The sequence below is a fragment of the Siniperca chuatsi genome, linkage group LG3 (assembly GCF_020085105.1).
Source record: "Siniperca chuatsi isolate FFG_IHB_CAS linkage group LG3, ASM2008510v1, whole genome shotgun sequence".
Lineage (NCBI taxonomy): Eukaryota > Metazoa > Chordata > Actinopteri > Centrarchiformes > Sinipercidae > Siniperca > Siniperca chuatsi.
Window position 1 is genome coordinate 19643796 of NC_058044.1, and position 27907 is coordinate 19671702.

The 27907-nt window shown below is 40.2% G+C and overlaps 1 protein-coding gene across 9 annotated transcripts in view; it reads left to right on the forward strand.

Moving 5' to 3' along the window:
• LOC122873718 (alpha-1,6-mannosylglycoprotein 6-beta-N-acetylglucosaminyltransferase B) overlaps window positions 1–27907 on the forward strand; it is a 108215-nt gene that overhangs the window by 41951 nt on the left and 38357 nt on the right. For 7 of the 9 annotated variants that reach the window (XM_044190802.1, XM_044190804.1, XM_044190798.1 and 4 more), the window contains 5 exons: window positions 2242–2351; window positions 5574–5650; window positions 6097–6276; window positions 9403–9567; window positions 16484–16653. In XM_044190802.1, coding sequence (XP_044046737.1) covers window positions 2242–2351; window positions 5574–5650; window positions 6097–6276; window positions 9403–9567; window positions 16484–16653 — 702 coding nt within the window. The remainder of the gene's footprint in view (window positions 1–2241; window positions 2352–5573; window positions 5651–6096; window positions 6277–9402; window positions 9568–16483; window positions 16654–27907) is intronic. The other 2 variants (XM_044190800.1, XM_044190801.1) reach the window with 1 other exon arrangement.

Genomic DNA, 27907 nt, shown 5'->3' on the forward strand with positions numbered 1-27907 from the left:
CCTGGTATGAAAATGGGAGGTCCCTTACGAAAAACACTGAATGTTTTGCAGACGATTGTGAAGCGACAGGGATGATGGTCAGCACCTCCAAGTCTGAGGCCATGCTACTCTGTCGGAAAACAGTGAATTATCCCATTAGGGTTTGGAGAGATTCCTTGCCCCACGTAAAGGAGTTCAAGTATCGTGGAGTCTTGTTCACTACTGAGGTTAAGATGGAGATCAACGGGTGACTTGATGATGCATTAGCAGTAATGCAGACCCTGTCTCGCACTGTTATGGTGAAGAGGGAGCTGTGACTGAAGGCAAAGCTCTTGATTTACTGGTTGATCTACATTCCAACCCTCACATACTGTATGGGCATGATCTTTAGGTAATGACTGAAAGATTGAGATCATGGATACAAGCTACCAAAATGTATTTCCTTCTCAGAGTGGCTTGTCTCACCCTTAGAGATAGGATAAGGAGCTCACACATCTTGAAGGAACTCAGAGTAGAACCACAGGTGCTTCACATTAAGGAAGGTCAGTTAAGGTGGTTTGGGCATATGATCCGGATGCCTCCTGGACTCTTCTCTGTGGAGGTATCCCATTTGGCCTGGGATCCCCCAGGAAGGATGTACGGGCTACCTAGCTTAGCTTGATGCAACAGTGGCACAGACACGGATAAGTGCGAAAAATTAATGAAGTTATGACAAACAGAGCTGAGAAGTGTATCATGCTTAGCTGAAGTCTCAGACTGGAAAACGATTTTGCTTTGACTCTGACTTTATTTGTCCCCAAAGGGTAATTGGTAGTGCAGCACTAAAACAGAAACACAAGATAAAAATTAATAAAATACAAAGTATAAATTGCAAGTTACACAAGTTAAAACAAAAGTTAATAATAAGTTAAATGAAATGGAAAATAAATTCATAAAATGTTGAAAATGTCACCCTCAATGGGTATATGTGCTTATGTCACCTTTTCTACAAAAAGTTTAGTTGAAAAATGGCATGAGGTCAGAAATGTTTTGTATCTGTTAGTTGTGGCTAAAGTCTAAATGAACAAAAGTCCAATCATGTAATATTTCCGTATGATTTTGATAAAAGAAACCAGGCACCAGGCAGGCTAACATACAGAGATAATGTATATTTATGTAAAAGCTTTGTTTTATGCAAGAGAAATACTGAACATTACGTCACAATTTCACATTTCTGCTAATTTATATAATGTTTTGGAGACAGCTGTTGCCCCTGAAATATACATGCACTAGAGAAGAATGGCCTTTCTATTGTAGTAAACATGTTAAACTGGATGCAAACACACTTGGTGATAATTACAGGTGACTCTTACAAAGACTTCCTGTGAGTTGTATGGCTACCTCTTTTTTTTTGTTTGTTCGTTTTCATGCAGCTGCTGTTGACATTTAGTTAGTTAACCAGCCTTGCATCCATCTTATGTACACACACACACAGACATAGACACACATAATCAATAATTCTGATCATCATCTCTGATGATGCGTTATTATGCTGCCTTTAAGCCTCTGGCTTTAATGAGGGTTAATACCATCTGCTGATTAGACAAGACAGATAGACAGGAAGACACACACACACACAGTGCACACTGAAATCAAGTCATTTAAATGGACATAATGGGCACAGCAGTATGAGCATGTGTGGTCACGCAGGCTTGGCTTTGCTTGATGCACAATCATGCAGTCGAAATATGCAGAACTACAATGAGCACACACACAACAAACTCAAGCACATACACACAACAAACACACACATATTTCCCACACATCTTATTATCTGAATGGGAAGTCTCTCACCCTACAGAGGAAGTGGTATTAACAGCGCAGGTCTTTTTCTATTTCACGCTCCAACCAAGTGTCTAACTATTTGCATCTCCCACTAACACTTCTACATCTGTTGAGATGTAAAAAGGGAGGGAGGGGAAGCAGAGAAAGAGTGAGACAGAAAAAAAGAAACAACAATGACACACAACTAAAAGATGGGAATAACTGAAGATAGAGACTGAAATGAGGGAATTTTGCAGTAGGGATTGGACTGAGGACACCATCGGGAGAGGAAGAATGAGTAATGAGAGATATTTATAGCTGTTGGTAGAAGTTTTGGGTGCCAGGTGTGTTAGTGTGGGATTAGAGGTTCTACTTGATGCAGAGGTGCATGCTTCATGGCACTTTGTTTTAAATTGAGTTTACATTGTGTGACTACAGTGTGTGTTGTTGTGTGTGCAGGTTTCAACCAGCCGGCTTGGTGGAGAGGATCCAAGCTATAGCCCAGAATGTCTCCAACATGGCCATCAGGGTGGAGCAGATACTTCAAAACAGCATGGTGCAAGGAAGAGGTACAGTATCAATCATCATCAATCATTATCGTCATCATCATCAGTGTGAAATGCCCTCACCCTCTCGTTTTACTTTACATGTATCATGTATACATGAGATATAATATAGAAAGCGTAAAGTAAAGAGGAAAGAAGTGATTGATGTCATGAGTGTATGACTCTTGACCAGTGTAACCATACAGCATCTGATCTGACATACTTTATTATCCCTGTAGGGGGGGATTATCTTGGTCTTCATTGTGCTGTTGATCACCCTTAATTAAAAACAGCCATATAAAAAATATACAGCACGATTAAATTACAAGAACAATAAATAAATATACAAGAATATGCACACTCACACATCCACACCAAACCATCTCATCCAATCCACTCATCTCAAACACGTGTACTTTCACAACTGGCATTGAAGTCCTATTGCACACCCCCTGCAGCCTTTAGTTGATTACATTCTATTTATTTGGCAAATACTTTTGGCAAAGCGACTTACGATAAGTGATTGATTAACTTTATTATTCCACAGGGAAATTGGTTTGCATTGTGGTCACAAGATCAACATACCCAATACAAACGTACACAGTAAAAACAATCAAAGGCAGTCCACGCATAGCAGAAACCCTATAACAGTGACAGCATATGTGGTGTCACACAGGCAGAATTCAGCCATATGAACAATACAGCAATAAACATTGCAAAATACTATACAACACCAACCTGAAGTGCTTATATGAGTACACGAATCTGGTATAAGAAACTAAAATTAGCATAAGTGCAAAAGACCCAATATAAATAGAATAATACACAATACTTACTATTACTTTAGTGATACATACAATTAGGACACTAGTTACCTTTTGGTGTTAAGTAGCTTTACTGCCATTTGTATAAATGAATGTTTGTAGCGTTTAGCTTACACTGACAAGCCCTGAATCAAATACCTGAAGGTAAAAGCCGTTATTTTTAAGTAATGGACATGATTCAGCTCTAACAACATTTTCTCACTCTGTCTGATTACAGATTGCTCACAAAGTACACAGAGAGGTTGACATATCACTGGGTAGAACTGATTTACAGTATTATATGATGCGGATCATAAGATTACATTGTCAGTGTACTGGGTTCTAACCATTCTCCCATTAGAGTGGGTTTAGGGAGAACGGTGATTTGTAAACTTAAAAACATCCTTTCAAAAGGAAAAATAAAGTTACATCAAGTGTAATTCTTCAGTAATGTTCAAGCACAGCTGTCAAATTGTGTTGGAGCGAAACTTCAATTGCTGCTATTACTTACAACAGAGCAGAAGAGGATACAAAACAGATCTGCAGACACACACATGCAGAGTAAGAGAGAGACACACACACACACACACACACACACAGTCACAGACTTGTTTAAATAAGGATATCTAGCTGATTTTTCCACTGACACAAATCACTTTTGACACCTTGCCAAAATACACAGGTGACTGTTTCAGTTTGATGTTCTCCACACAAAAACATTAAACCATGAAAAAACAACATTGGAACAATGTGCGATTACAACAGTAAGTTAAATAGGTTATCAAAAACATCAACCCAAAATCTGAAAACGTGAAAAAATATGAGTAATCAAGTCATCTGGGAAGCACAGTGCGTGTGGGACGCTGTGGTCATCTGCTTTGCTTTATTGGTTACATCTAACCCGGTTGTTTTCTGTTGTCTGGCTCTTGCACATTTTTAATCAAAACCTAAATAATACTAAGCTTGTGACACACAAACACACACCCACACACACATAATATAACCACCATTATGATCATTCTTTCCTCCTTATTCTCCTCTCTCACTATTTCTCTTGAGGGTAATTGCCCAACTCTTTACAAGAGAATAAATGAGCATTACATCTCCTTTTGTTTTTCCCCACTGCATCTGCAGGGACGACGGCACACGCCAAAATGAAAACACTGCTGCTTTCTCTAATCACAGATGAATTGAAACACTGCCGGCAGACTTTATTATCATACAGCTCTGGTGGCAGTTTATTTATCTCGTGGTCAGGCATGTGCAAGAGGGAACGGCAGACAGAGAAAGAAGACGTGATTAGAATTTCCTTCCCCTCAAGCACTAACAAGGCTTTTATGTTCTGTCTTGCAGGGACAGGAGTCAAGTTTTTATCTAGTTACTTGACCACATTTCCAATTGTTGCTACAGTGGTTGCTATTGTAATCATATTTGTAAGCAGTGTGTCTCTCAGAGTGTGTTTTCAGTCGATGGAGACAAGCACCGGGGAAGACTTATGTGTAGAAATGTCTCTTTTTCATTAGGCTGATGGAAACAGACAAAACCTAGAGAGAAGGCAAATTTGTTGGTCCAGAGAGAGAAAGAGGGAGAGACCGAGGGGGGGATTTGAAAGACAGAAAAACAATAAGAAATTGAAGCTGCATTGGTCATCTATTCAGACTGTATCACTCCAGTTCTCTCTCTCTCTGTCACTCTTCCTTTCTTTTGCTCACATCAGCAGCAGAGAGGCAGTTAACTAAGTCAGTGGAGCAATTAATGCAGTGAGTGTAGCCTAAGTGAGCAGACGTACTTGCTAGCGTGACTCTAGGATGGTTGGCAGCAGTAGGAGACAGGCTGTGCTGCTTTGTCAGAGCCCAGTGAATAGTGTGCACTGCAGTAGAGCAGATATGGTGCAATGTTGCAAAGGGGAAACCACAGGAATTTATGGCTACCGACAGCACATATGGCATATGCTGGAAATGATGATGTTAATGAGTTAGTGAATATTGCTATAAAATGCCCACAGGCGAGTGGAGGAAAGCTGTGTGAGTGACACTGTAACCTGGTGGTTTGAGGGGTGAGTCTGTGGCTCAAACAAGTTCATGTAATTTTGTGAAAATGGTTTGATTAAAGAAATAAAACCTGAATTTTAAAGAGGCTTTGATATGCTGCTAAATGAGCTGATAGATAATATTACACTGGTTGATTGCTGTTTGTTATCTTCACTTAAGAATAAATATTCACATTAAAGCCAACTTACTAAAGTGAGCTAAGCCAGCGAGCGTACTGACTAATGAAGCAGTGAATGTGAGTAAAGCTAAGGCATGCAACTTGTATCTCACTCACAACAGCCAGAAATCGATTTATCATTTAGCTTGATATTTAAAAATGGGAGGGGATCCTGGTGTGTCACTGGCCTTCTGTTTTATTACTGAAGGTACAATTTCATTTACTGTCTTTTCAGCAGTGAGAGATGGGACATCAAGCCAGTGTGAAGTACCAAGAGACCCCCGCTTTCCAGAGTGTCCTGGGAAAGTTGATGTGAGTGTCAATCTGTTATTTTCATTTTGAATATGATGGTACAGCAGGTGTTCTTAACCTTTTTTTTATTGACAGCATTGTTGCCAACTAGCAAACAGGTGATGGAGGGGTGTCACAGCCAAAATAAATGTCCCCTACTTCCCCTGAAGAAACTTTTAAATGCTCTCCTTTTAAAAAAAAGTTTTGTTTTTTACACATTAGTTAGCTAGTTACAACAGTAATAGACTGAGTCGCAGTGATGATTTTGAGTGCACCACCTTAATGTAATTACAGCAAAAATAGCCTGTACATTTTCTATAATTATTCTGTGGTTTGTTTGTTTTTGTTTTTTTGTTGTTGTTTTTTTGCTGAGTTAGAAAGTTCCTTGCAGGGATTTTGAAACCATTGTTATAGAAAATAACTTATAATCCTATCCGACTTGCTGTGTGTGTCTGTATACCATCCAGTGGATGCGCGCACGTTGGACATCAGACCCTTGCTATGCCTTCTACGGTGTCGACGGTTCAGACTGCTCCTTCCTCATCTACCTGAGCGAGGTGGAGTGGTTCTGCCCCCCACTGGCCTGGAGGAACCACAGCAGCCCCCCCACCCAGCATGCACAGCAGGCAAAGGCCCCCAAGAGACAGGTGAGGGGAGTACTCACAAACATTCACAGCGAAATCAGACACCAGAAAAATAAAATGTGACTCTTGAGATGTCAGACATACATCCAGATATACTTAGAAACACACATGCACAGTGGGTGAAGGCTGCCAGTTCACAGTTGATGGATGTACAGTAAACACAAAAGTGATTATGCTTGGCTCACCACCTGCTTACATGCACTATGAAAGCAGCAACTAACATTACTACTTACATACATAAACATAACTACACACAATGCCTACTACAGTAATGTATATTAGTAATCTATATAGTAATAACAGTTATAATCGTTCTAAATGTGGTAATCAGTAATCAGCTACATACAATGCTATAGACAATACAGTGTCCTATGGATGTCATATTACCTTGTCTACTATTAGGATGGCACTAAAATGGTTTTGATCACATCATTACCAACAAAGACATTTCTTTACAGCTGAGAGGATAGACAGGATTCAGCGTGACACCATTGTATTGATGCAACGCTGTCAACTTCACTCACACAGTATTCAGCGATAACAAATTTCAGAGGAAATAATATAGACTTCATTTAGCCCTGTTTAAATATTATGTCGAATCTGTTGCCAGGACAGCTGAGGACCTTTACTGCTCTGTGAACAGAAAATTGGTCTCTCCATTTGTGGCCATTACTTTCACGGGTCCCTCACCTTTCTAGTTAATAACCATGACTCACAAGCTAGGGGTTTAACACTGAAACTGAAAGAGTTTATTAAGTTCACATAAACACAGTCCAGTTGCAGATCATCTCTATTTCCTGTTTATTTGCTTTAAAAATAGCAAAAACAAAACAATCAGGCTACTAGCTCAGACATTCCAAGCGAACTCAGTTCACCAAGGTTATGTGGAAACACTTCAGTGGTACAGATTAATGGGGAATCAGGGCAACAGTACCTTTGGAAATTCATAAAATACTATGAGGGTAGAAATGAGGGTCAAAGAATGCAGCTGATCATTAGGAGTGGCATTTGCTGTATTTCACCTTGTTCACATTTTTTTCATTTAGCTGTCATATATTCATGAAATAATTTAACTACTGGCCACTGTAAATGATTTGTGGAAGCCATTTTTACTTTGGATTTTTTTTCCAAGGCATTTTGGGTAAGAAAAATGTATAGGTTTTTTATTGTAGACCAACTAAATTTGTAGTGTGAAGTAAAAGAAATCATGATTCTTAATGTCATGACAAGAATAAAATATGTTACCAACATGTAGATATTTGCCCTTCTTATAAATCCTTTATTGTTAAGCTTTTCGGCACTGTTGGCGCCTAGATAAACCTCTGTTCAGTAGTCAATGACCTTAAATGTTACTTGCTTGCTTCAATATTTAATGTTTTTCAGAAAAATTAAACTCAGATCTTCATTCCTGTAATGGATAGAGAGAAGTCGACGGAGCAGAAAAGCGAGTGTCAGACTGAGGGACAGAAAAGACTTAAGACAACCAATATTTTTTAGTCAGCTGCTGGAATTGACAAATAAGAAATGGTTGTGTTATAATTACAGTTTTTACCAAACAAAAATACCATTAAAAATATTATTCTCATTCCATTATTTGTCCCAAGTTGTCCAAAATTTAAAAAACAAATGCTACCAGTACTATATAATAGTGACTTTGCAGTGACTTTGCGGTCATGGAGCAGTGAAAACTTTAATACTTTAATTCCTTACACAGACAAACTAATACACACTAACACAGTGTGAGCAGTTTGCAGGGTCATACCCTCAAAATGGTATTTACACATACAGTTATCTCTCTTGCTCTCCAGCTTCTTAACAGCAGTGAACACCAATTTGTGACATGGCTGTATTCATGAATTGAGTAGTGACAGTCTTCCCTAGTTCTCCTCGCAGACTTTTATAAAGAAACATTAAAATTCTCCACCCTTAATTTAACAGTTGATATCGATTTTGTTTTTTATCACAGGCCAATGAAATTGCCTATATTTTAATATGAACTACTTTTTTCCTCACATTAGTGGCACAATACAAGTGAAGGTGCCCTCTGGGGCAAGCCTGTGCAGTGATAATACGGGTCTTTCAATTTGGATGTTCACCAAATGGAATAAGGAAAGTCTTCACTGCACACACTCATACTGACTATAGTATACCCAGTTACAGTGGTTTGGTCAGCCTTTTACAGTGTTTGTTTGGGAGCACAAAGCAATCATGAATGGTTAAAGTAGTTATTAAAGTGATGTGTGTGTATGGTTTCACCTTGCTTTTTACACTTTATTGGTGGCAGCAGTGAAAAGTAAAGCAGAATGTCAGTGTAAATGAAGACTGATATTGCCATCTTACCCTGTGACCCAAATTACTGAACTGTGGATTACAGTCTTCCTGCACACAAACAGGTATGAACCAAGGTTGTTCTGAGATGAGAAAAGGCTTGATTGTTTATAGCATTAGTTAGAAAATGCATGCTGTTGTAACTACTTTCCGTATTTTTCTTTGACAGAGGAAACTAAAGCCAGCATCGACGAGAATACAGAATCACCATCACATGAGAAAAAGATTTACATGCACAGGTTACATCAGTTGATTAAATCTGCAGATAACATACTCCTTTTTCACATATTTTCTTACTTTCAGTTGCTTTGCAGTCCAGTGTGTTTTAACAGCACTGAAGCCAATAAAAAACAAACAAGACTAAGAGTCTACAGCCACGCTAAGGGCTCTATGAGGCTGTCATGCTCATTGTATTGGACAAATTCTGACCTGATAAAAGTCAGAGGATCACCAAAGTTCAAAAACACATGAATGTCTGCACCAAATCGCATGGTAATCCATCCAGCAGTTGTCTAAAATAATTTCACTCTCAACCAAAAATGTCAACCTGCTGGTGGCGCTAGAGGAAAAGTCAGGGGGTCGTCAAAATCAGAGGGATTTATCTACTGGGCACCATAGATATCTGTACCAGATCTCATACAATAGTTGTTGAGATATTTCAGTCTTGACCAAAGTGGTGGACCCACTGACACTGCCATGCCCAGAGCCACACCACTAGATAGGCTAAAATAATGTCCACCTTATCACACTTTCTCTTTACTTCTGTCCATCTCTTTTACTTTCTATCCGTTACCTTCCCAGGCTGCCTTCCGCACAGACCTCTCTGTACTGCTGGACCAGGTTGGGACAGGAAAGGAGTCCCTCAGCTTCATGAAGCGCCGAATCCGCCGCCTTGCACAGCAGTGGGCAATGGCCGCCAATCGCCTGGATGCCAAGCTGGAGCAACGATGGAGGGACCAGAAGAAGGTGAGAGAAGGAGGGGAGAGATGAAAACAAAAGAGTGGTTGATGATGGAGGATGTTAGGTAAGAATGGAGTGTGTGAAGTGTTTATTCTTTTGACTGTGATCAGGTACTGTAATAACAATAATTTTTTTGTCATCGCTAAATGCAGAGTAAACTTGGCAATAACAAAGAGATCAAGAGCTTTAATGGTGTAAAGAGTGTTACAATACACACCAATGCAACATTGGTAGTCTATTTAAAAAAAAGGTACAGTAGGAGGGAGATTGGAGGAGAAGGGAGGAGGAGTACAACAACACAACTGAACTGTACAATATGAAAAATATTAACACACATAGTGCTGCTTATAGTGGCAGTCATAATACCATCTTGAGTATGAGTACCAGTATGTACAAGAAAGTGATCTGCAAATGCCTTACAATAAAAAATGGAGGATTCAAGGTTGGCTAAAACTATTTTGATTCAAAGATGCTAGGCATGAGAAACACTGTTTTCCACTCAAGTAGTTGTGTATAAAAAGCCCTTTTCAGATTCTTCTTGAGGGTTCTCAGTTATGGTAGGCGCTTGAAGGAGATAAATGATAGAGGATGTAATGATAGGTGTCATCCATCACTGCTGTTTACATTCTTCTTTTGTAATTCGTGTGCAACTGTCTTTATGTATCTGTTCAAAAATACTGTATAAAGCTGTATACTGTAAAATAAGAATTTAGTGCAGTATCACACTGTAAACTTGTTAAACCTCATTTTGGTTGGCACTGAAGCAGTGCAGTATGTACTTGGCTACTTCCTGCGTGTAGCCGTGCATGCCAAAAGCTTAGTGTGAGAGAGGGGAAGAAAGAGATGCAAGGATAGATGAGAAAGAAGAAACGAAAGGGAGAACGGAGGTAAGAAATAGCGATGATGAATGATTGGGATTATGATGAAATGCCAAGCATGTGCCAGTGCCAGAGGGAGAAGAATAAGATGAGAAAGGAAGGACAAGAGGGGGATGGATGGTAGTGGGGAAGGTACTGTAGAATATGGATTAGGAAAGGATTGATGGAGGTGGAGAGGGGAGTCGTGAGGCACCACTGAGATGAGCAAGAAACAAAGTCTGTAAGGCCAAGATGCCTGTGGATGTTGAATTTTTCATAAAAAAAAGTTGGGTAATAATATAAAACTAAGGATATAATTTAAAGGCTTACTTTTCCAAATGTCAATGTAAGCAATATATAATTAAAACTTTGGGAGACTTTTTTTGTTGCATGTAACCTTTAACTACTTGTCGAGCCTCCCTACCTATTACATTTCTTACCCTGTTCTGATAGACTCATAATATTTTAGTTGAGAAAATATTGATAAATGAATGAGTTAATGTGAGAAGGCGGATTGAGCACACATTCTGCTTCTTCTCCTCAAAATGTTTCCCTCTGCCCCCATCTCTAAAATAAGTTAACAAGGGTGGAAACAGTCCTCTGTCACTGAGATTGATGTTCTCCTTTCTTGCAGTGCACTGAGGGATTTGGTATCCTCTATCATGGCCCCCGTGGCTGCTTGAATAGCCTGTATGCCTTACACCGTGCTGCTGCTATCTTAACAGCAGATGTCCTGGTGTTTGTAAGAGTTAGCCTTGGCTGTCAAAAGCTATTTATCACAAAAATTACAAACAGATGTAAAAATGTGTGTTTGTGTACTGCGTCTGTCTGTCTGTGTGTCTGTCTGTTTGTGTGTGTGTGTGTGTGTGTGCGTGTGCGTGTGCGTGTGCGTGTGCATGTGCGTGTGTACATGTGTGTGTGTGTGTGTGTGTGTGTGTGTGTGTGTGTGTGTGTGTGTGTTTGTGTGTGCGTGACTGCTAATTGGATATCATTGCAATAAAAGCCAAAGGCAGAATCTCATACATTTAGTTTTAAAATTAAATTTCAGTCTTTACCCTCCCTCACAGGGAGATTCATTTTCATTTAAACTTCAAAATAAGCACTCACTTTAACATTGAGAAGGAGAACACTGTTTGATTTTAATTAAGTCTGACCTCGGAAAAAACATTGTCTGATGTGAACTGACTATGGCCTCGCACTCGCCGAACCTTTGTCTTTGACAAAATCCTTGCTTCCAATAGCAATTTTAGCATTCTGCTTGAGTGTGCAGTCTTTACAATTCCAATGGGGCTCTGTTGATTCAGTTCTGTTTTCTTGTTTGGCTTTCTCTTTGATTGTAAGCAGAGTGGATGTTTACACAGAAAAAGAATAGATTAGCAGAGCAGAGAGGCAAGTATGGAGGGAGAAAGGATCGAGAGGGAGAGGAAAATGAGAGAAAAGGCAAGATGATTCTGAACTGTCAGCAGCAGACTCAGTATTTCCTACTTTATATACCTTATATATTTGAGAGATAGACGTTTCAGAGATTTTGTATGCAGATGCTGCGGTGAGTGATGAAGTAGAAGCCTTCAATATTCTAAGAAATCTCTTTTATTTTGTGACTAATTTGCCTATTTATATTTGAGAGAACTCATCTTTTTTTTAGTGCCTTTATTAAACTTAATCAAAAGCCTGGGTCAACCCATTCACCCATTATAACATAGCTGATGGAACACTTTGTGTATAACAAATTGCTGTTCTCTTTTTTGTAGACATCAAAGGAGACATATTCAGCTAAGCTGTGGCATAATAATAGTATAATAGTTTTTAAGAGGCAATAGTACAGATTCAAAGACATAGACCTATGGTGCATTCACTGTCTGTCTGGTGTTAGTTTAAGTGTCTCAGCAAGCAACTTTGTGTGCATCTGTGCCTACTTGGTGTGCGTTGAGCATTCACATTTAGTGTGTTTATCAGCATATGCCAAACTGTTAATTTCCCTTCTCTCTGTGTCTTGGGAATAAACTGACCTCTGACTGATGCAGACAGTGTAGCAGACTAATGTTATATGGAAGGTGAAGTGAGGGTGTGAGGAGGCGGGAGTGTGGGGGGGATAAGAAAAAGTAAAAGTGAGGAGGAAAGAGGAGGGGAGAAGAAGCAGGTTGAAAGAATATGACAACAAGAAGGAATGACATGAGGAGAAATAAAGAGGGGAAAGTAGTCTGAAGAGGCGTAAAAGTAAGATGAGGGAGAAGGTGAAATTAAGGGTAGAGTAGTGATGGTTGGCAGTGCCAGCTTGTGTTGCCACCCGTGGCCTTCCATCGGACAGCTGCAACCTTCATAAGGACCACAGTGCATGAGTGAACAGGGTCAAACACACACACACACACACTCACTCAAACACACATACGAAGTCTTGCGCTAACAGATGCCGAAACAAGCATTAGCATTCTTCTGTTGTTAGCCTGTTAGTGACGAGTGGAGCAGAGCAATGGAGTGATACCATATACTTGAGAGCCACTTGTACTACCCTGCTCTCATATATACACATCAAGGACTTTCCAAAGATGTTATTTAGACACACACTCATATTACATATAACATTCCTAACATTGGCACATGAAAGATAGATTGATAATAGATTTCCAAGTTATATAATCACAAAACAAACATTCAGGCCAGGGACAATGTTGTGAAAATAGCTTGATTTGTGGCATAAAAGTTTTGTGAGAGTGGTGGCACGTGAACACACGCACCAACAGACGGGGCGTTGTAAAGGTCAGCGAGAGATTTGAGCAAGAGTGCGTTGTCATCGTACCTCTGTCTGTCTCAGCAGGTTTGGGTCTTTGTGTTCAATCCCCATGAGACGTTAACAGTAGAGAGTAGCTTTAGATCCTTTTGAGAATCCCCCGAGCTCACGGCGAATGAGCGAGCATCCACGCTGAACACACACAAACATCCACGCACACAGTGATTCATTGATGTATGTTAGTGTGATACAAATGCACGCAAACAAACAAAAACAAACAAAATTTAAAACCCATCAGCACACACACTCAGACACACACCATCTGGGAGTACCATAAGTCCACTGTATAAAGAGCACCACTCTCTAGTGTGTGATCAGATTCCTGAGGGAGGCAGCTGGCCATGATACAGGAGTTTATGAGGAAGTACAGCTTTAGCTTCAGAGATACTCCCTCTGTTGTCGACTTCGCATTGTGTGGCTTTTCCACCCGTTCATCTTCATTTTCAAGCGAGTGCGTGAGCAAATATGCGAGATTGTGTTGGCGTTGGAGTGTGTGCCAGTGATCTGCACGGTGAAACACAGTGCCTACCACCCACTCTAGTTTCTTGCTACTCTCCATTCTAGCTATTGATTCCTATTCTGTGATATAAAGGTTACTTCCTTAGCGTTGTTCTGATATGTTTCATTGAACTCCTCTCTAATTCTGTTCACATAAAGAGGAATTAACATTTGCAAATGGAGATAAATACTGCCTTTTAGAGAGAAATTGAAATCCCTCCTCAGCAGTCTAGATCATGGGTGCAAGATGCCAGGTATTGTAAGGCACCCTTACCTCTCTTCCTATTAACTTTGCATTTGTATGTGGATGCTTTATAGAATCCAATCCACAGTTATTCAGCTCTGCTGCCACTGTGTGATATTTCTTATATTTATTTAGCAGTGTTGTTGTTCTGCTGCCAGTGTGTGAAATTCAGCTCCTTCTGTCTCCATTTTTGCGTGGTTGCCAGTGTTTGTGTGATACACCACCACTGCCCCCACCAAGCCAAGAGAGTGAATAGTATTGGCGCCATGAATTCTCACTCTTGCCATCTGCCACCCAAACTGTAATTAAATTTCACTTATCTTTTTTTATGAAGCAGAAGTTAATAGAGCAGGCTTATTAAATCAGGGGATTTTTCACGCCAGCTAGAGTATCACTGGAGCTTGACTCTGCTGCATACACACCATTGTCCAATGTTTTACAAACATTTTGTACATGTTAATTTAAGGGCATCCGTGGAATGACTTTAGCAGTTGTACTGGATGTACACAACTAATATACAAAATAAGCTCCCATCATGATATATAATTATGACTATTTTAAATATTAGATATCCAGACTGCTGTTTTTTCTCTTTCTGCTATTCATACAATCTTTTCCAGGATGATAAAACGTGCAATGTGAAGGCGTAGTATGTGTACATTAGGGCATTGTAGCTAATGTGGCATTATGGAGAGGGGAAGAGAGTAATAAGAGAGTGCATTGTAGCACACTTCTGAAAAGCTCTTTGAAGTTTTTAATTATTACCTCTACAGTTCAAAGCTGTGAAGGTACAGACACAGGACGCACATGCACTTACATACAAGCAGAGAGAGAGAGAGACATAACGAGAGAGAAACACAGTAAGCAATCGCCGTCAAAACTTTCTGGCAAACTCCTCACAGTTGCCCTTAAGCTCATTATGTATGTTGCATGGAGGTGTTCATGCTGCGTTAGTTAATCAGGATTACTCAGCAGAGCAACGTTTGGACATGGCTGTGTCTAATCCGCTGTGAAAGGCAACGTGTTGCTCATTTCTCAGTGGGTTGTACTAATTATGCATCAGCTAGGTGGACATGCATGACAGGACTGTAGCCTGTAGGTAAGTTGTATAATAGTGCAACATAGAAACTGTGATAATTCCTTCACATGTGTTATATGATGTTTTAAAACAAAAGTGATTTTCCCATCAGGAGACTAGGAATTAGTTACAGCAGTTATCTGTATAAGCATACGGTGCATATGAAATGAGTTGGACTATTAAGTCCACAATGATGGATTTTTACATGTGCATGCTATTCCAGTGGAGCATGAGGGGATAATTCGTTGGGGATTTCAAAGAATTACTTTTCAGTTTCTATCATTTTCTTTTTTGGAAGAGTCTGAAATTCTAATGATTCTAATCCTCAAACTCATTAAAACAGTTTTTACTGTAGAAGCTTAACTTTCAAGGAGCTTAACTTTATACAGTTTGCACACATATATATAAATAATATAATGTAAATCAGATTAAATTAAATGTACACATTATACATTATGTGTATATAAGTAACTATATAAGTAAAGTATGTTATTGTAATATATGGCTGGATGTTTTCAGGCGTATTGTCTAACTTGGAAACTCTGCTTTTTAAATTGTTATTGCAACTTTGGGTATTTTAATCAGGACATGTACATCTAAACTATGAATTCAGACCTGCCACTTAACAATGTAAAATTGAGGTAACAGAGTTAACAAACAAAGTAAAGCCTACTTCGCAGCAGGACATCACTAAAAATGAATCCATGTTAGTAAATTGTTTATTAAATGAAGAGGAAGTTACTCAGAAACTTATTAATGCCTTTTTTCACAGCTGTCTGTTGAAATGTACCACATTAAGGTTTAATTCCAGTTTATTACAACTCGTTTTGGTCATACATCATTGGTTTACATCAATAATAATTACATTGTGCCCATAAAGTTAATTGCTGAGATTTGTGAATACTGCAACGTTGCCCAAAAGAAGTCGGACCAAGCAAGAAACACAAGCAGTGAGACTATTGTACAAGTTTTAAGCAAACCCCCAGGTTAGCCAAACTTATTTGAAAAAAAATGAAGGCAAGGTAAAGGTGAAATTGTTACTTAACCATCAGTTGTTTAGGTAATGTGGCTGCTAATGTTTTTGTCCCATTGGACTTCATTGTAGCAAAGTCACCCCATTCCCAGATTGTTCAGATTGATTCTCAATGATTACCTTGGTGTGTACACTGTTTTCATAACCAAAAGATATGATGGCCAAAACAAATTAAGACTCAAGTTGTAATGAACCCTTTAAGTCATGTTAGTTAGAGACTGACGTAGATGATAAGTAGTCATTAACAGAATTTAAAGCCTCTGCACCCATTGAATATTCAGTTAACAACCATGGTATTTTTTGCTGTTGATATTCTTCTCAAGTGGAACTTTGTTGTTGAGCTACTCCACAGACTTTTATTCTGTTCTATTCTGTTTATTCTTTTATTGATTCTCTGCCACAATGTGTCCCTGTCCTCCTTCAGATCCTGGTCCATGTAGGCTTCCTAACAGAGGAGTCTGGAGATGTTTTCAGCCCCAAAGTGCTCAAGGGGGGTCCTCTGGGAGAGATGGTCCAGTGGGCAGACATCCTCACTGCCCTCCATGTTTTGGGACATAACCTCAAGATCTCCATGTCTGTCAAGGAGCTACAGGGGTGAGTTACTGTGTGCTAAAGCTACCAAATGCCTGTGTTTGACTTGTTAGTGGTAGTTGGTTTTGAGCAGGTGATAATGCACATGTTAACCCCATTTCTCATTCATCAAATCAACTCTCTGGTCATCATCCATGATATCTCCCCTTCAGTGAACCAGTGTTTGCATCTCAGCAGAAAAGACCAAACTGTAAATGAATTCAAAATGTGTAAGAGAGCGTTGTGCTCTAATTACACCACATTCCCACTTAACCCAAAGATTAGGTATGAGGGCCCTAAGGGTCCTGTTGATTAATTTTCCGCTGTATTGATCCCTTATTGACGCACTCACAGCTTCCTGTCAGTGTGACTGTGTTGGTGTGTGTCTTTTTATTCCCTGCGTCAGCACGCTTACATGTTTCTGCTGACGGATACAGCTGTAGAGCCAAAACACACACACATACACACACAGACGGGTGGATGGATGTAAATCTACCCTGTTGGGAGAGATCCCTCAGGCTTGTTCTGTTCTGTCTATGCAATATCTACTTCATGGCCGAGACTGAATAAATCACACAGGTTGTCAAGCTCCCACGAAGATGGATGGCTACTGTTGAACAGTAGAATTATGAATAGGTATAAGTTTGAGAAGACAACTGAATCAAACTATAGAAGGCCGACATCTTTGTTCAGCCTTGATTGGGCCAATAGTCTTTGTCTTTCTGCCATCATTGATCACTGCGATGACACAGCTATAGAGTGTAGATCAATATAATGATGTCTAGACCCCGCTGTAGTCTTTTACACTGTGCACTGCCTGCGACAACTCTCACAAATCATAGAAGAAGTATTGTATTGACCCCCAGCCTTTGGCAGTCATTTTGTAGACATATAACACCTTTGCAGGGAGCAGGAGAGAGTGGGAAAATCAAGAGGAATTTTATACTTAAAAAATGAGTTTAGAGATGGCAGGGACATCCACAAGGCTGAGTTCAGTTGTCAGACTTGAAATGGATGGCAGGATCGTTTTTACTGCGTGCATGTCACTGTAGTGTCTTGGGACAACCATTTTAAAATTGGTCTTTCTCACAACCCGGGTTGTGCTGTTTTAGGCGACTGTGCAGTATAATCTGACATACCAGCATGAAGAATTATTTTGTTCGCCTTGCCCACATGGAATGGCTTTGGAAGGAGAAATAGCTTTTAGCTTTGGATTACTCGGGGAAGCAGTCTAATCTTTCTTCAAACTGCATTTGGATCCTGACTCAGTCCTTTGAAAACACTGGTGTGAGAAATAGCACATCAACTTAGCCTCCTGATGTCAATCTTTCCACATGGTTTGCTGCAGAAAAGTGGAACAGAGCAGGGTTATGCAGTGTGTCCAATTGTTTTTTGTTGATGTGTCACATTTTTGTTTTCACACCTTTCATTTCCCTTGGTCCCTGCCCTCAGTTAGACAAAAACAATGAGCGTTAAGGTTGAACTAGGTGATAATGTAGTTTGGCTGTCATGGAGTTGTACTATAAGAATACAAATGCTGTGTTCTCCTTTCCTATTTCTCTGATTTTCCCCACAAATCTGTTTATGTCCTTATTGATCTTTGGCTCATCATAATGTTTAGAAAACCTTACAGCTACAGTAAGGCTTTCATCCTTTTTAGACTGCACCTGAAGCTAACATGTTATAGATGATAATGTAATACTGTAAAGGGTCCATTCAGTTAAGCCATCAATGACAAAATCCATCCTGGGAAAACAGATGCTGCTTAAAGGAGGATACACTGTTTTTAGCCATTAGTGGCATACTGATACATAAGGTCCTTTGTGCTGTCATGCAATGCAGTTTGAATGCATATTTATCTACAATATTTCCTGCCTCGCTGCTAAGCTACACACAGTGATTCGTGATTTGAAAAGCATTGAGTATTGATTTTCTGTTTGTTGGCACTGTAAAATACACACGGGGTAAAAACATTATTTGTGAAAGAATAAAATAATAATTAGAGTATTCTCTTAACATGAAAAAAATCTGCTCCATTGTTATGATGTTTCTCTGTCCTCTCACATTAGATTTGTGTATATTCACATCATTTCATGCAAATGCAATCATCGCATTTTGTCAGTAAACAGACAAGAAAGGAGGAAGCCATAATGAACACCTTGGAATACAGTATTTCCACAAAGATGTCTTGTGTTGATGTCATTGTTGCTACTGATGTTGCTTTATTGTGGTACCAAGTCAGAATTTTGTGTTGGTGTGATGGAAGTAAAGCAGTATACTGACAGATAAACAATGTCCTATTACATTTTTTTGGGTAAATAAGTCCAAAAGTCTAACTTGCGGAGCAACTTCTAAGTTGTACAGTACAGTTCTATATCAGATGAAGTTCAGATTTCTTTCTCTACTACTGCCTCTTATGGTCTGACAATCTGGACGTGCAGGCTAACCGAGACTAATGGAAAACCAGGCAGAAAGACAACAATTTCTCCAAAGAGGCTGCTTAGTTGCTTAGTGGAAGTAAAGTCCGAACATAGATTAACTTTGCTTTTCTTTGGCCAACACTGACCAGCGTTAGAACAAACTGAACGGAACGTGCCCAGGGTCCACCCACTTCCACAAATCCACACTGGTTTGTGTGTGTGTGTGTGTGTGTGTGTGTGTGTGTGTGTGTGTGTGTGTGTGTGTGTGTGTGTGTTTCTGTGCATAGTCTGTGAAACATTGCTCTCATGGCCACATCTAAGAGTTGTAATTGGCTGTGGAGGAAGCAGAGGGCAGCTGTAATTGGCCACTGAGGGGGTTATTTGGTATTACTGTATACTGTATATAAGATACACCCTGATTTGTAGTTTCCAATCAGCACTACAGTCAGGCAGCTGGACTTAATTCACTAGAGATGCATGTTCAGAGCACATAGAGACTCACTAACATACTGTGGCCCGCAGACAATGGCTGAGTGAAAATAAACCAGAGTATGTGGATAAAAACAACTTCTATTGATTTAACTTGGGATGCAATATACTTTATATAGATAAAAACTGAACTAAACTGAGCTCTAAAGTTGGTGATAAAAAGCTCTTTAGATTTCTGTTTTTGTGCTCACTATAATAATGTGATTGTGTTGTCTTGTGGCCTGCAGGTCATAATGATACAGGGAATCATTCACTTATAATCTCCCTTTTCTGCGACACAGTAGAGACATAGCTCAGTCTCTAAGCTGTCACTGTGTGGGTGGATGGACTGATGAGAAAATGTTAATGGAGAAGCCTATAGGGGAGAAGAGGGAAGAAAGGGGAGTACAGCAAAGTGCTGAGTTGGCATCTGTGGAGTTGGGGCAAGGACTCTTGTTATTCAAATATGCAAATAATGGTTCTTTTCATTGAATTTTTTTTTTTTTTTTGAAGGCTCACTGATAAATGCCATCCCTTTGTGTTTGAATCTTGGACTGTCCCATCCATTTCTGCACAAAGCAGAAATTTTACTTGCACCATTTACTTGCCCACACACAACAGCACACAAACCTGAGTTAATTCAATACAGATTTTGCATCTCCTTGTCTCTGCTGAGTGTGCACTCCTCACAGTGCGGGCTAACTGAGTAGCTTGATGGAAATGAAGCCGAATTTGGTGCCAATTAGATTGGCAAGGCACCTGAGATGTATTAGTGTGAGAGGGAGAAAAGACAGGGCTCCGCCTGCTCTACATCATAGACTCAAGGGTCCAGTTCACTGAGAGCTGCTGCAGTCAATGTGAAGCTAACTGATTCTGTCATTACAGTAAAGAGACATATAGACGGTTTAGGAATACTAAAAGATAAAAGAATCTGGCACAGGAGAGAAAGAAGTGGCGGTGTACGGCCCGTAGCACCCACTGGACACGCCATGTGGACTGAAGAAGTAGTCAATGTATAGTACAGTAGCCTGGATGTGAAGATCCAGGGAACAAATGTCACACACACACACCCATTTGTGATTTTCAGTATACCATATGGGAGGGGTAGATTGAGGGGAGATTGTCCACTAGTTAATCGATGCCGTCAGTCTCTCGGACGGATTAAAAATGCTCAGCACCCTGTACATAGGCATTCTCTATGGGCCTCTCCCCGCATCCACGGCCATTAATTCTAGTAACTTTGTGGGCCCTCCTCATATGAGGGCCCTGCATACTCAGCCGCTTTTGTCCCCCCAGTCCTACTTCCCTAAGTAAAGGTGTCATTACGAGACAGTTGACAAAGTGATTTGTGAAAAGCAAGATTAAAATGACAAATTAGAAGCTGGACTGAATTAAGAGTTGGATTAGGGGGGGCTGTGTCTGACTATTTCTATAACTTTCCAAAACTGACAATGTGACATTCACACCTGCTTCATGCCCTGATTGGTCAGCTGTGTGCAGGTGAGAAAGGAGTCAGGATTTGGACTTCTCTCTCTAGCTCTCTTTTTTCATTGGTTACACAACTACGTGTGTCACTCTTCGTGTGTACAACCACTATGACGGCCGGCTCTTCAACCCGCCTTCCAGTGTAGTCGTTCAGAACAACTCTAAACACTTTTGACTCCCCATGTGGTCGGACAGCATGACGTACACGGCAGCTGCTGTTGAAAACTGACAAATGTTAAATTCATCAGATTTTATTGGATTCTTTCTGAACATTTGAGTTTTGTTTGTCACATTTCTTTTCTTTCTCCACTGAAGGGGGCAAAACTTAATTGAAGGTTAACTGCAGGGTCCAACATAAGCTTTATTTTAATGCTAGTCGTGTTTTGTATACTTTAGTGTTTCAGTTGGGGTCAGATTATGGTAAACAAACAATATTCTATGTGAGCATTTTTGGCCAACAATATGGCCAAATATATCTTTGCCATTATAATTTTATTCCTTAGAGTCGCTATGTTCTCCAAGTGGGTTTAGTCCTGACTACCAATTTAAAACCCAACTGAAGTTCTCATTGCTTTTAAATTTTCAGACTCTTCCTGCCCCCTGTGTGACTCGCTCTAGTCATTTCATGCACTCCCTCTCCATCTCTTCCTCTTACTTCAGGTGTCAATTTCACAATCTCATCCCAACGGCAGGTAATGTCTCAGTTGCCATGGAGATCAGACATTGGGCCTTTTGGGGTTGGAGGTGGAGAGAAAACAAAGAAACAGTCAATCGACACCTCCAATACAGTAAAGTAGAGAGTGAAAGTGGGGAATCCAAAAGTATAAAATCTCTTTTGTCCCTGAGATGTGCTGATAATTGGATAGTGTGACAGGACAGATACAAGGCTTACAGCAGGGATCCACATTTGTTCTAGCCTTCCACTCAGATGTGTGAGGAATTTTTAGTTCTGGTGGGCTTTTAAGAACTACAGAAATATGCATCTTCACATCATTCAGTCTAGTACCGTTTCTTAAGACTCAAACTCAGTTTTTTAAGGTAAAGGTTTTGTGCTGTCCCATTTACTGTATCTCCTCTCTACTCCTAATCACATGTAACACATACAACATGTATGTAAAAAGAAACAAGAAATACTGTACAGTACTGTAAGTATCAATAGAAACAGAATGACTAGTTAGAATAGTTGCAGAATTGTATTTTGTATTTTAGTCCTACTTTCACATCTCTCCAAATCACATAAAAACATATGTATACTGTAGCAGTACATAAGCGAAGACTACAAGGATTGGAGCACTTTGCATAATAGTCACAATAAAATTATAGTCATTGTTTGCACTGCTCATGCATATGCCCAGTTGAACTTGCCTTTTCTTTTCTATTAACTGTGCTGAGCTCATTTACACTTGAAATTAACATGCTGCTGTGGTGATTAGAGGGAAAAGCTGCAAAAAATCTACATTTGAGGGCAGAAGGAAAGCGCTCAAGTGCCCTTTCAAACAGGATATGTCTGTCTTTATTTGACAATTCTGTGTTTCTCTTTTAGACCCTAATGCCCACTACAAGGGCACTTGAGAGCCCAAGTGCTAATCTAGTTGGTCCAAGTGGCCCCCAAAGTACCCTTCTGTGGGCACTCGATGCACACTTGGAGCATTCATGTGCCCCTTTGGTCAGCCCAAGAGCACCTCTGGTCTACAAAACTTCACCTTTGGTCCGCCGTCCTGGGGCACCAGCTCAAGTGCTGCTTTGGTGTAACATTGGGACAAAAACCCCAAACATGAACCTAAAACTAACTCGAAACTTAAACCTAACCCTGTGCTCAATCCAGGTTCCCACTTTCTAATTTTGCCTAAGAGTCTTTGAACGCCCATGGTTGCTGTTATAAGTTACTGTGGCTGTTATGAGTTGCGATTTTTCGGTTGGATACTTTCAAAATGTAGCTGTCTCTTGCTAGTTTCACCACCATTACCTACCCTAGCTTTAATGCTCTTGTTATAAGTTATTGCTACCATTATGAGTTAATGCTCTTGTTATGAGTTATTGTTACTGTTATGAGTTAATGTGTGCCGTTTTCTAATAATTTGTTTCATCACAAAAGTTGATTTGTCAGATATGTCTGGGTCACCAGGAGAAAAGATAATGTTTCGGTTCTTGGTAGTGGCCTTGATCAGTTTTTACACCACTCTCACTAACAGTTAACAGTTGCTATAACGACCATCTGTTCACAAATGGTCTTCACTTTTAGTTTCATCTGTGCCACAAAACCTCTTCAAGTTTTTTATGTGCCTCTGTGCATTGCCAGCTACATTCCCTGTGCATTCAAGTAATTCTAGTTCGGCTTCTGCAGTGGTATATCTCCCTGTCTTCTTCTTTTGCCAGTCAAACTACACATAAAAGAGGAATCTCAATCATTGTCAGTCTGTCTTTCCCAGATTTAAATCCCCTGGTTGCTTTAAGCTCTTTCTCACAGTGAGGGTAAACTGGTGAACAGGCATCTGTTTTATCTAGTACAATGATTAAGGTTTACCCTTCACACTGACATATTGTGTTTTTTTGTTCTGTTTTTTTTCAAACCTCTCCTCCTTCTTTACTACTTCATACATGCTCACAACACCACAGGAATATCAGCCGTAATTTCAGTTCTGTGTACAAAGGTCAAATCTGCTGGTCATCAATATTAAAAGCCTATAGAGCCTCTGGTGTCTAGTTGTAAAGCAGGGCAACAGTGAGTGTTACCTTTGGGCCTTAAGCCAATTCAGTAGAGCTGTGTGTGTGTGTGTGTGTGTGTGTGTGTGTGTGTGTGTGTGTGTGTGTGTGTGTGTGTGTGTGTGTGTGTGTGTGTGTGCTTAATCTACCTATTGGTCTGCATGTAACTCTCTCTGCCTGGTGTGAGAGGGAGCTTTTTACAGGAAGAGAAAGGCTCCATATGCTGTATACTACAGCAGTGACAGCGTGCTGTAAAAGAATTAAAGCTAGTTTCCTTCATAAGCTCATTGCTATAAGTCTAGCACTTTGGCCCAGAAATGGCTTGCATAACCCAAGAGATTAATGCAAAAAGAGCTATCCACTGAGGTTACATAATGCCTTATAAAATTGGATTGCTCTTCAGATTCTCTCAGTTGCACACTTGTTTTTCTGTGTATGTTGCTCTCTGTCTTGTGCATGCTCTAGTTTGACCATCACTGCGTGAGCTGTAACTCTCTTTGTGCACACCTTCTTTTAATCTGTTTCTTTCTTCTCTTTTCTGTTTTCTTACAGTGTCTCCCGTTGCTTTTGGTTACAATTTCATCTCTCACTTTCATCTGTTTCTCATCACCACTGGACTAAATGTGTTCTAACCTTGTTAAGTGGCATTCTCAGAGAGTCTGAAAGTGCCAGGTCAAAGACATTGTAGTTAAAAATGTGGGTTGCTCTCTGCACACTTTCAGCTAGGAAAACATGTATTTCCTCTCAGAAATATTATTGCAATATGCAGAATAAATGAGTGGATGTGAATGTGTGGGTGATTGTGGGAGTTGCTGTGTTCACTACTTCTTCCTCTTTTTGTTCTGAGTTGTTTCTGTTTTTCTGTAAAGTCTCACTCTGTGTGCCTCCTGCTCTGTCTGTCTTTCCATGTCTCTTCTCCCTCCATCACCCCCCATCAACTTGACTCCCTCACTTTCCGCCATCATTAAAGTGAAGCCTGTAGAGAGACTGGAATCAGTGACCACAGTTCACCTCCTGTTCTCCACAGGCTGGCTACAAGCTGCCTTATTATACCTGCCCCAAGCAGATAAGAACACACACACACACACACAGTACACACATATTCTCTTTAAAGCATCGATCTTCTTTTCTTCTCCCTGGCAATTAAGCTGCTCTCACTTTCCTTACATCACTGCTTTCTCTTATTTTCTAATACTTTTCTGTTCCTTCTGACTTTGTTGTGCAAGTGAACAACTGTGTAGGTTTGGGGGGAAACAACTTGTAAAGCAGCTGACTCGAAACATTTTTATACACTTGGCTGTAAGTGCGTGGGAGAATTCTCCTATTAAAAATATCCAAACTTTGAGTTATGAAGGGACTGTGTATCCGATCTCTTTATCCGAGAGAACCTGCTGAGGTGTGTGAAACTCCTAAAGAGACTTGTGAGGTAGCTCCCTCTTTAAGAGAAACTGTAGCACATTAACATTAATCAGTTGTGGGGGCTGTTTGTGTGTGTGTGTGTGTGTGTGTGTGTGTGTGTGTGTGTGTGTGTGTGTGTGTGTGTGTGTGTGTGTGTGTGTGTTGGGTATGTGTTGGGTATGTGAGATAGAGCGTCAGCTCGTCTCTTTGTTAAAAAATAGAGCGTCCAAATGAGTAGTATGCTCAGTCTGCATCATTTTGTCTGCTTAAAGTGTCTGAGTTAGCAGAAACAAACCACAAGCAAACTTCTCTCTTCTCCTCTTCTCTCTTCTCAGTACATCCTATCTCCTCTCCTCTCATTGTCTCTGTTTCTTTTTCTTTCTCTCTCTTTCATCTGGCTCCCTCTCTCTTTGTCTCTTCTTTCTCTTTCTTCCTACAGTTGTTCCCCTCTAAGCTCAAATCAATGTGCTTGTTAGCAACTTCTCAGATTTTTACAGCATTTCATCACCCCAACCCTTACTTCCAACCCCTTGCAGACACACACACCACAGCAGCACACACTTGGTAATGACTTTCCTTATCCCTTGTCTCAGATTTGAACCAAGGGAAAAAACTGTTGTGGCCCATGGGTGACTGTCTTTTGTTACTGGTGTTGCTTTGACTCACATCTCCACATGACATTACCTCAGGTCTGCGTGACACAAACAGGATAAGCTGCTGCTTATGCTTCTTTAGCTGATTTAGCACAATCCTTGGTGTACTTACATGAGTGTGTCTGTGTATGCTGGTATATCTAGTCTTTTTTTTTCTAGGTTTTTATCCCGTTAACATGGGGGCAGTTTTATGACATGAATAAAATCTTGGTCATGAGACTAGATATCATGTGGAATCTTGGAGATTGTGATTGTCTTTTTCTCTATGAAAAAGTGAAACATCAGTTTCTTTAGCTAAGAGTTAAATGGGATATGTGGGCAAGATTTCATTTTGAGAGGGATTCAAATCAAATCCCTGAAATTTGATTGGATTGTGGAAAAAAATGGGCGTGGTATGTAGACCTGTTCACCTCCACACACACCTCCCTCACCTGTGTTGTTAGATCAGGAGGAGAATAGGTGTTAAATTAATAAGTTAGACCTCAACCACATTCTTTGGAAATGCACACAAATTTTCTGCCAGCTGAAATCCAAACACACACCTCCAACTATCCTCCTATGATATTGCTCTGCGGTCAATGGCCAAATGTGATTTAATATGATGGGCAGTGTTAACTATTTTCCCTCACAACCCCAAACCACATTTGATTGGATAAATTTATGTAACCCCATTTACACTTAGTAACTTCATGTGTCTCAGGCAGATCAGATAGTTAGCCAAGGTGCATTTGATTGAAATTTGCTCGCATTTTAGCCAGATGTTAAAAAGATGTAAATGCATCCGTCTCTCCAAGACTCATACATAATCTTTACTCCTCCCAATTTTAACTACATCAGTAAGCGATCTGTTGAAACTAGCCTCTACAAGGTCTGTCCCCTGTGACAATGGCAGCTGTAGTTACACTGTCGCTTGAGACAGGGAGAAAAGCGGTTCCAAAAATTTCAACACATACAATCATACAGAAGGCACACAGAGCTGTTGTTGCGTTTATCTGATCCCTGGTCAGTTCGTTCACTGAATGATCTGAATGGGTGAGAGAGAGGTGTGAATGGGAACCTGTGAAGACAATAAAACTTTTGTTCCGCTCGTAGTCCATAAATGTGATTTATCCATGTGTTTGTGTGGGTTTATGGACAGTTGTTAGCCAGGTAGCTGTTAATTGTTGTAACTGCTAAAGCGCATAAGTTATTCTTATTCTGGCAATTTGTAAGTTATCATCTTCAGGTTTTTTACCACCAGTCTTTGGACTGGAGTAGTGCCGACCCTGATTTGGAGTAAAACCAAGATGGATGTGTAAATACTGGCCTGATAATCCTAATGCTCGAATGCAGTCATTATCCATGTTATTGATTACACCTGTGCTTTTCCAGCTATAACATGTCAACATGTCTGCCACAAAAAAAGGTATATTGTCCCTGTGGTGAAACAGGTTTCTCTGTAAGCCATTTTGGCGCATTAAGTCATTTTGTCTAGTGTGTACAAGAAAAATAGACCAGGAGAGAGGGGTAGAGTGGAGAGTAAAGGCAGTTTCCATCTTGGTCTTTATATGGCCTCAGTTGTCTGACTGCGTGACAAAAGGCTAAGGGAGGTCAGCCTCTACCGGCTTCAGGGCCAAAACAGTTGGCTCTGGCTGAATAAAGTGAGGGAAAAAGAAAAGCTAGACAGACAGGTACAGCAAAAGGATGTGTCAGAGACATGGTGTGTGTGTTGCATGGGAGTGTGTGTGTTTCGTCATCCCAGACCCAGACGCTGAGGGGTTTTCAATCTCTTCTTACTGGGGAATGGAAGCAGGGGCGCTCTAGCGCTGAATTGACTCCAAGGCCTAGGGACACATTGAGCCGAGCTCCAGTAAAACCAACGCTATCAGCCATTCATCAACCTCCTTTCCCTCACCAAGCTTTATTTCTCATGAGAAGTTGCCGAAGGCAGTTACAAAAGGAAATAAGGAAAAGGACTGATAAGAGAAGTTGGAGGAAGTGTATTCTCATGTAGTAACACATCTGGCTTTTCCTAAAATGCTCTGTGGGTCTGTCTGACCCATTACAGCCCTCTTCCTCTCAGTGAAATAGGCTATTGTTGTTCTTCTTGGCTAACGCAAAGTGGAAAAAACTAACAAACATTGCTGAACAGATAATAACGATGCCAAACCA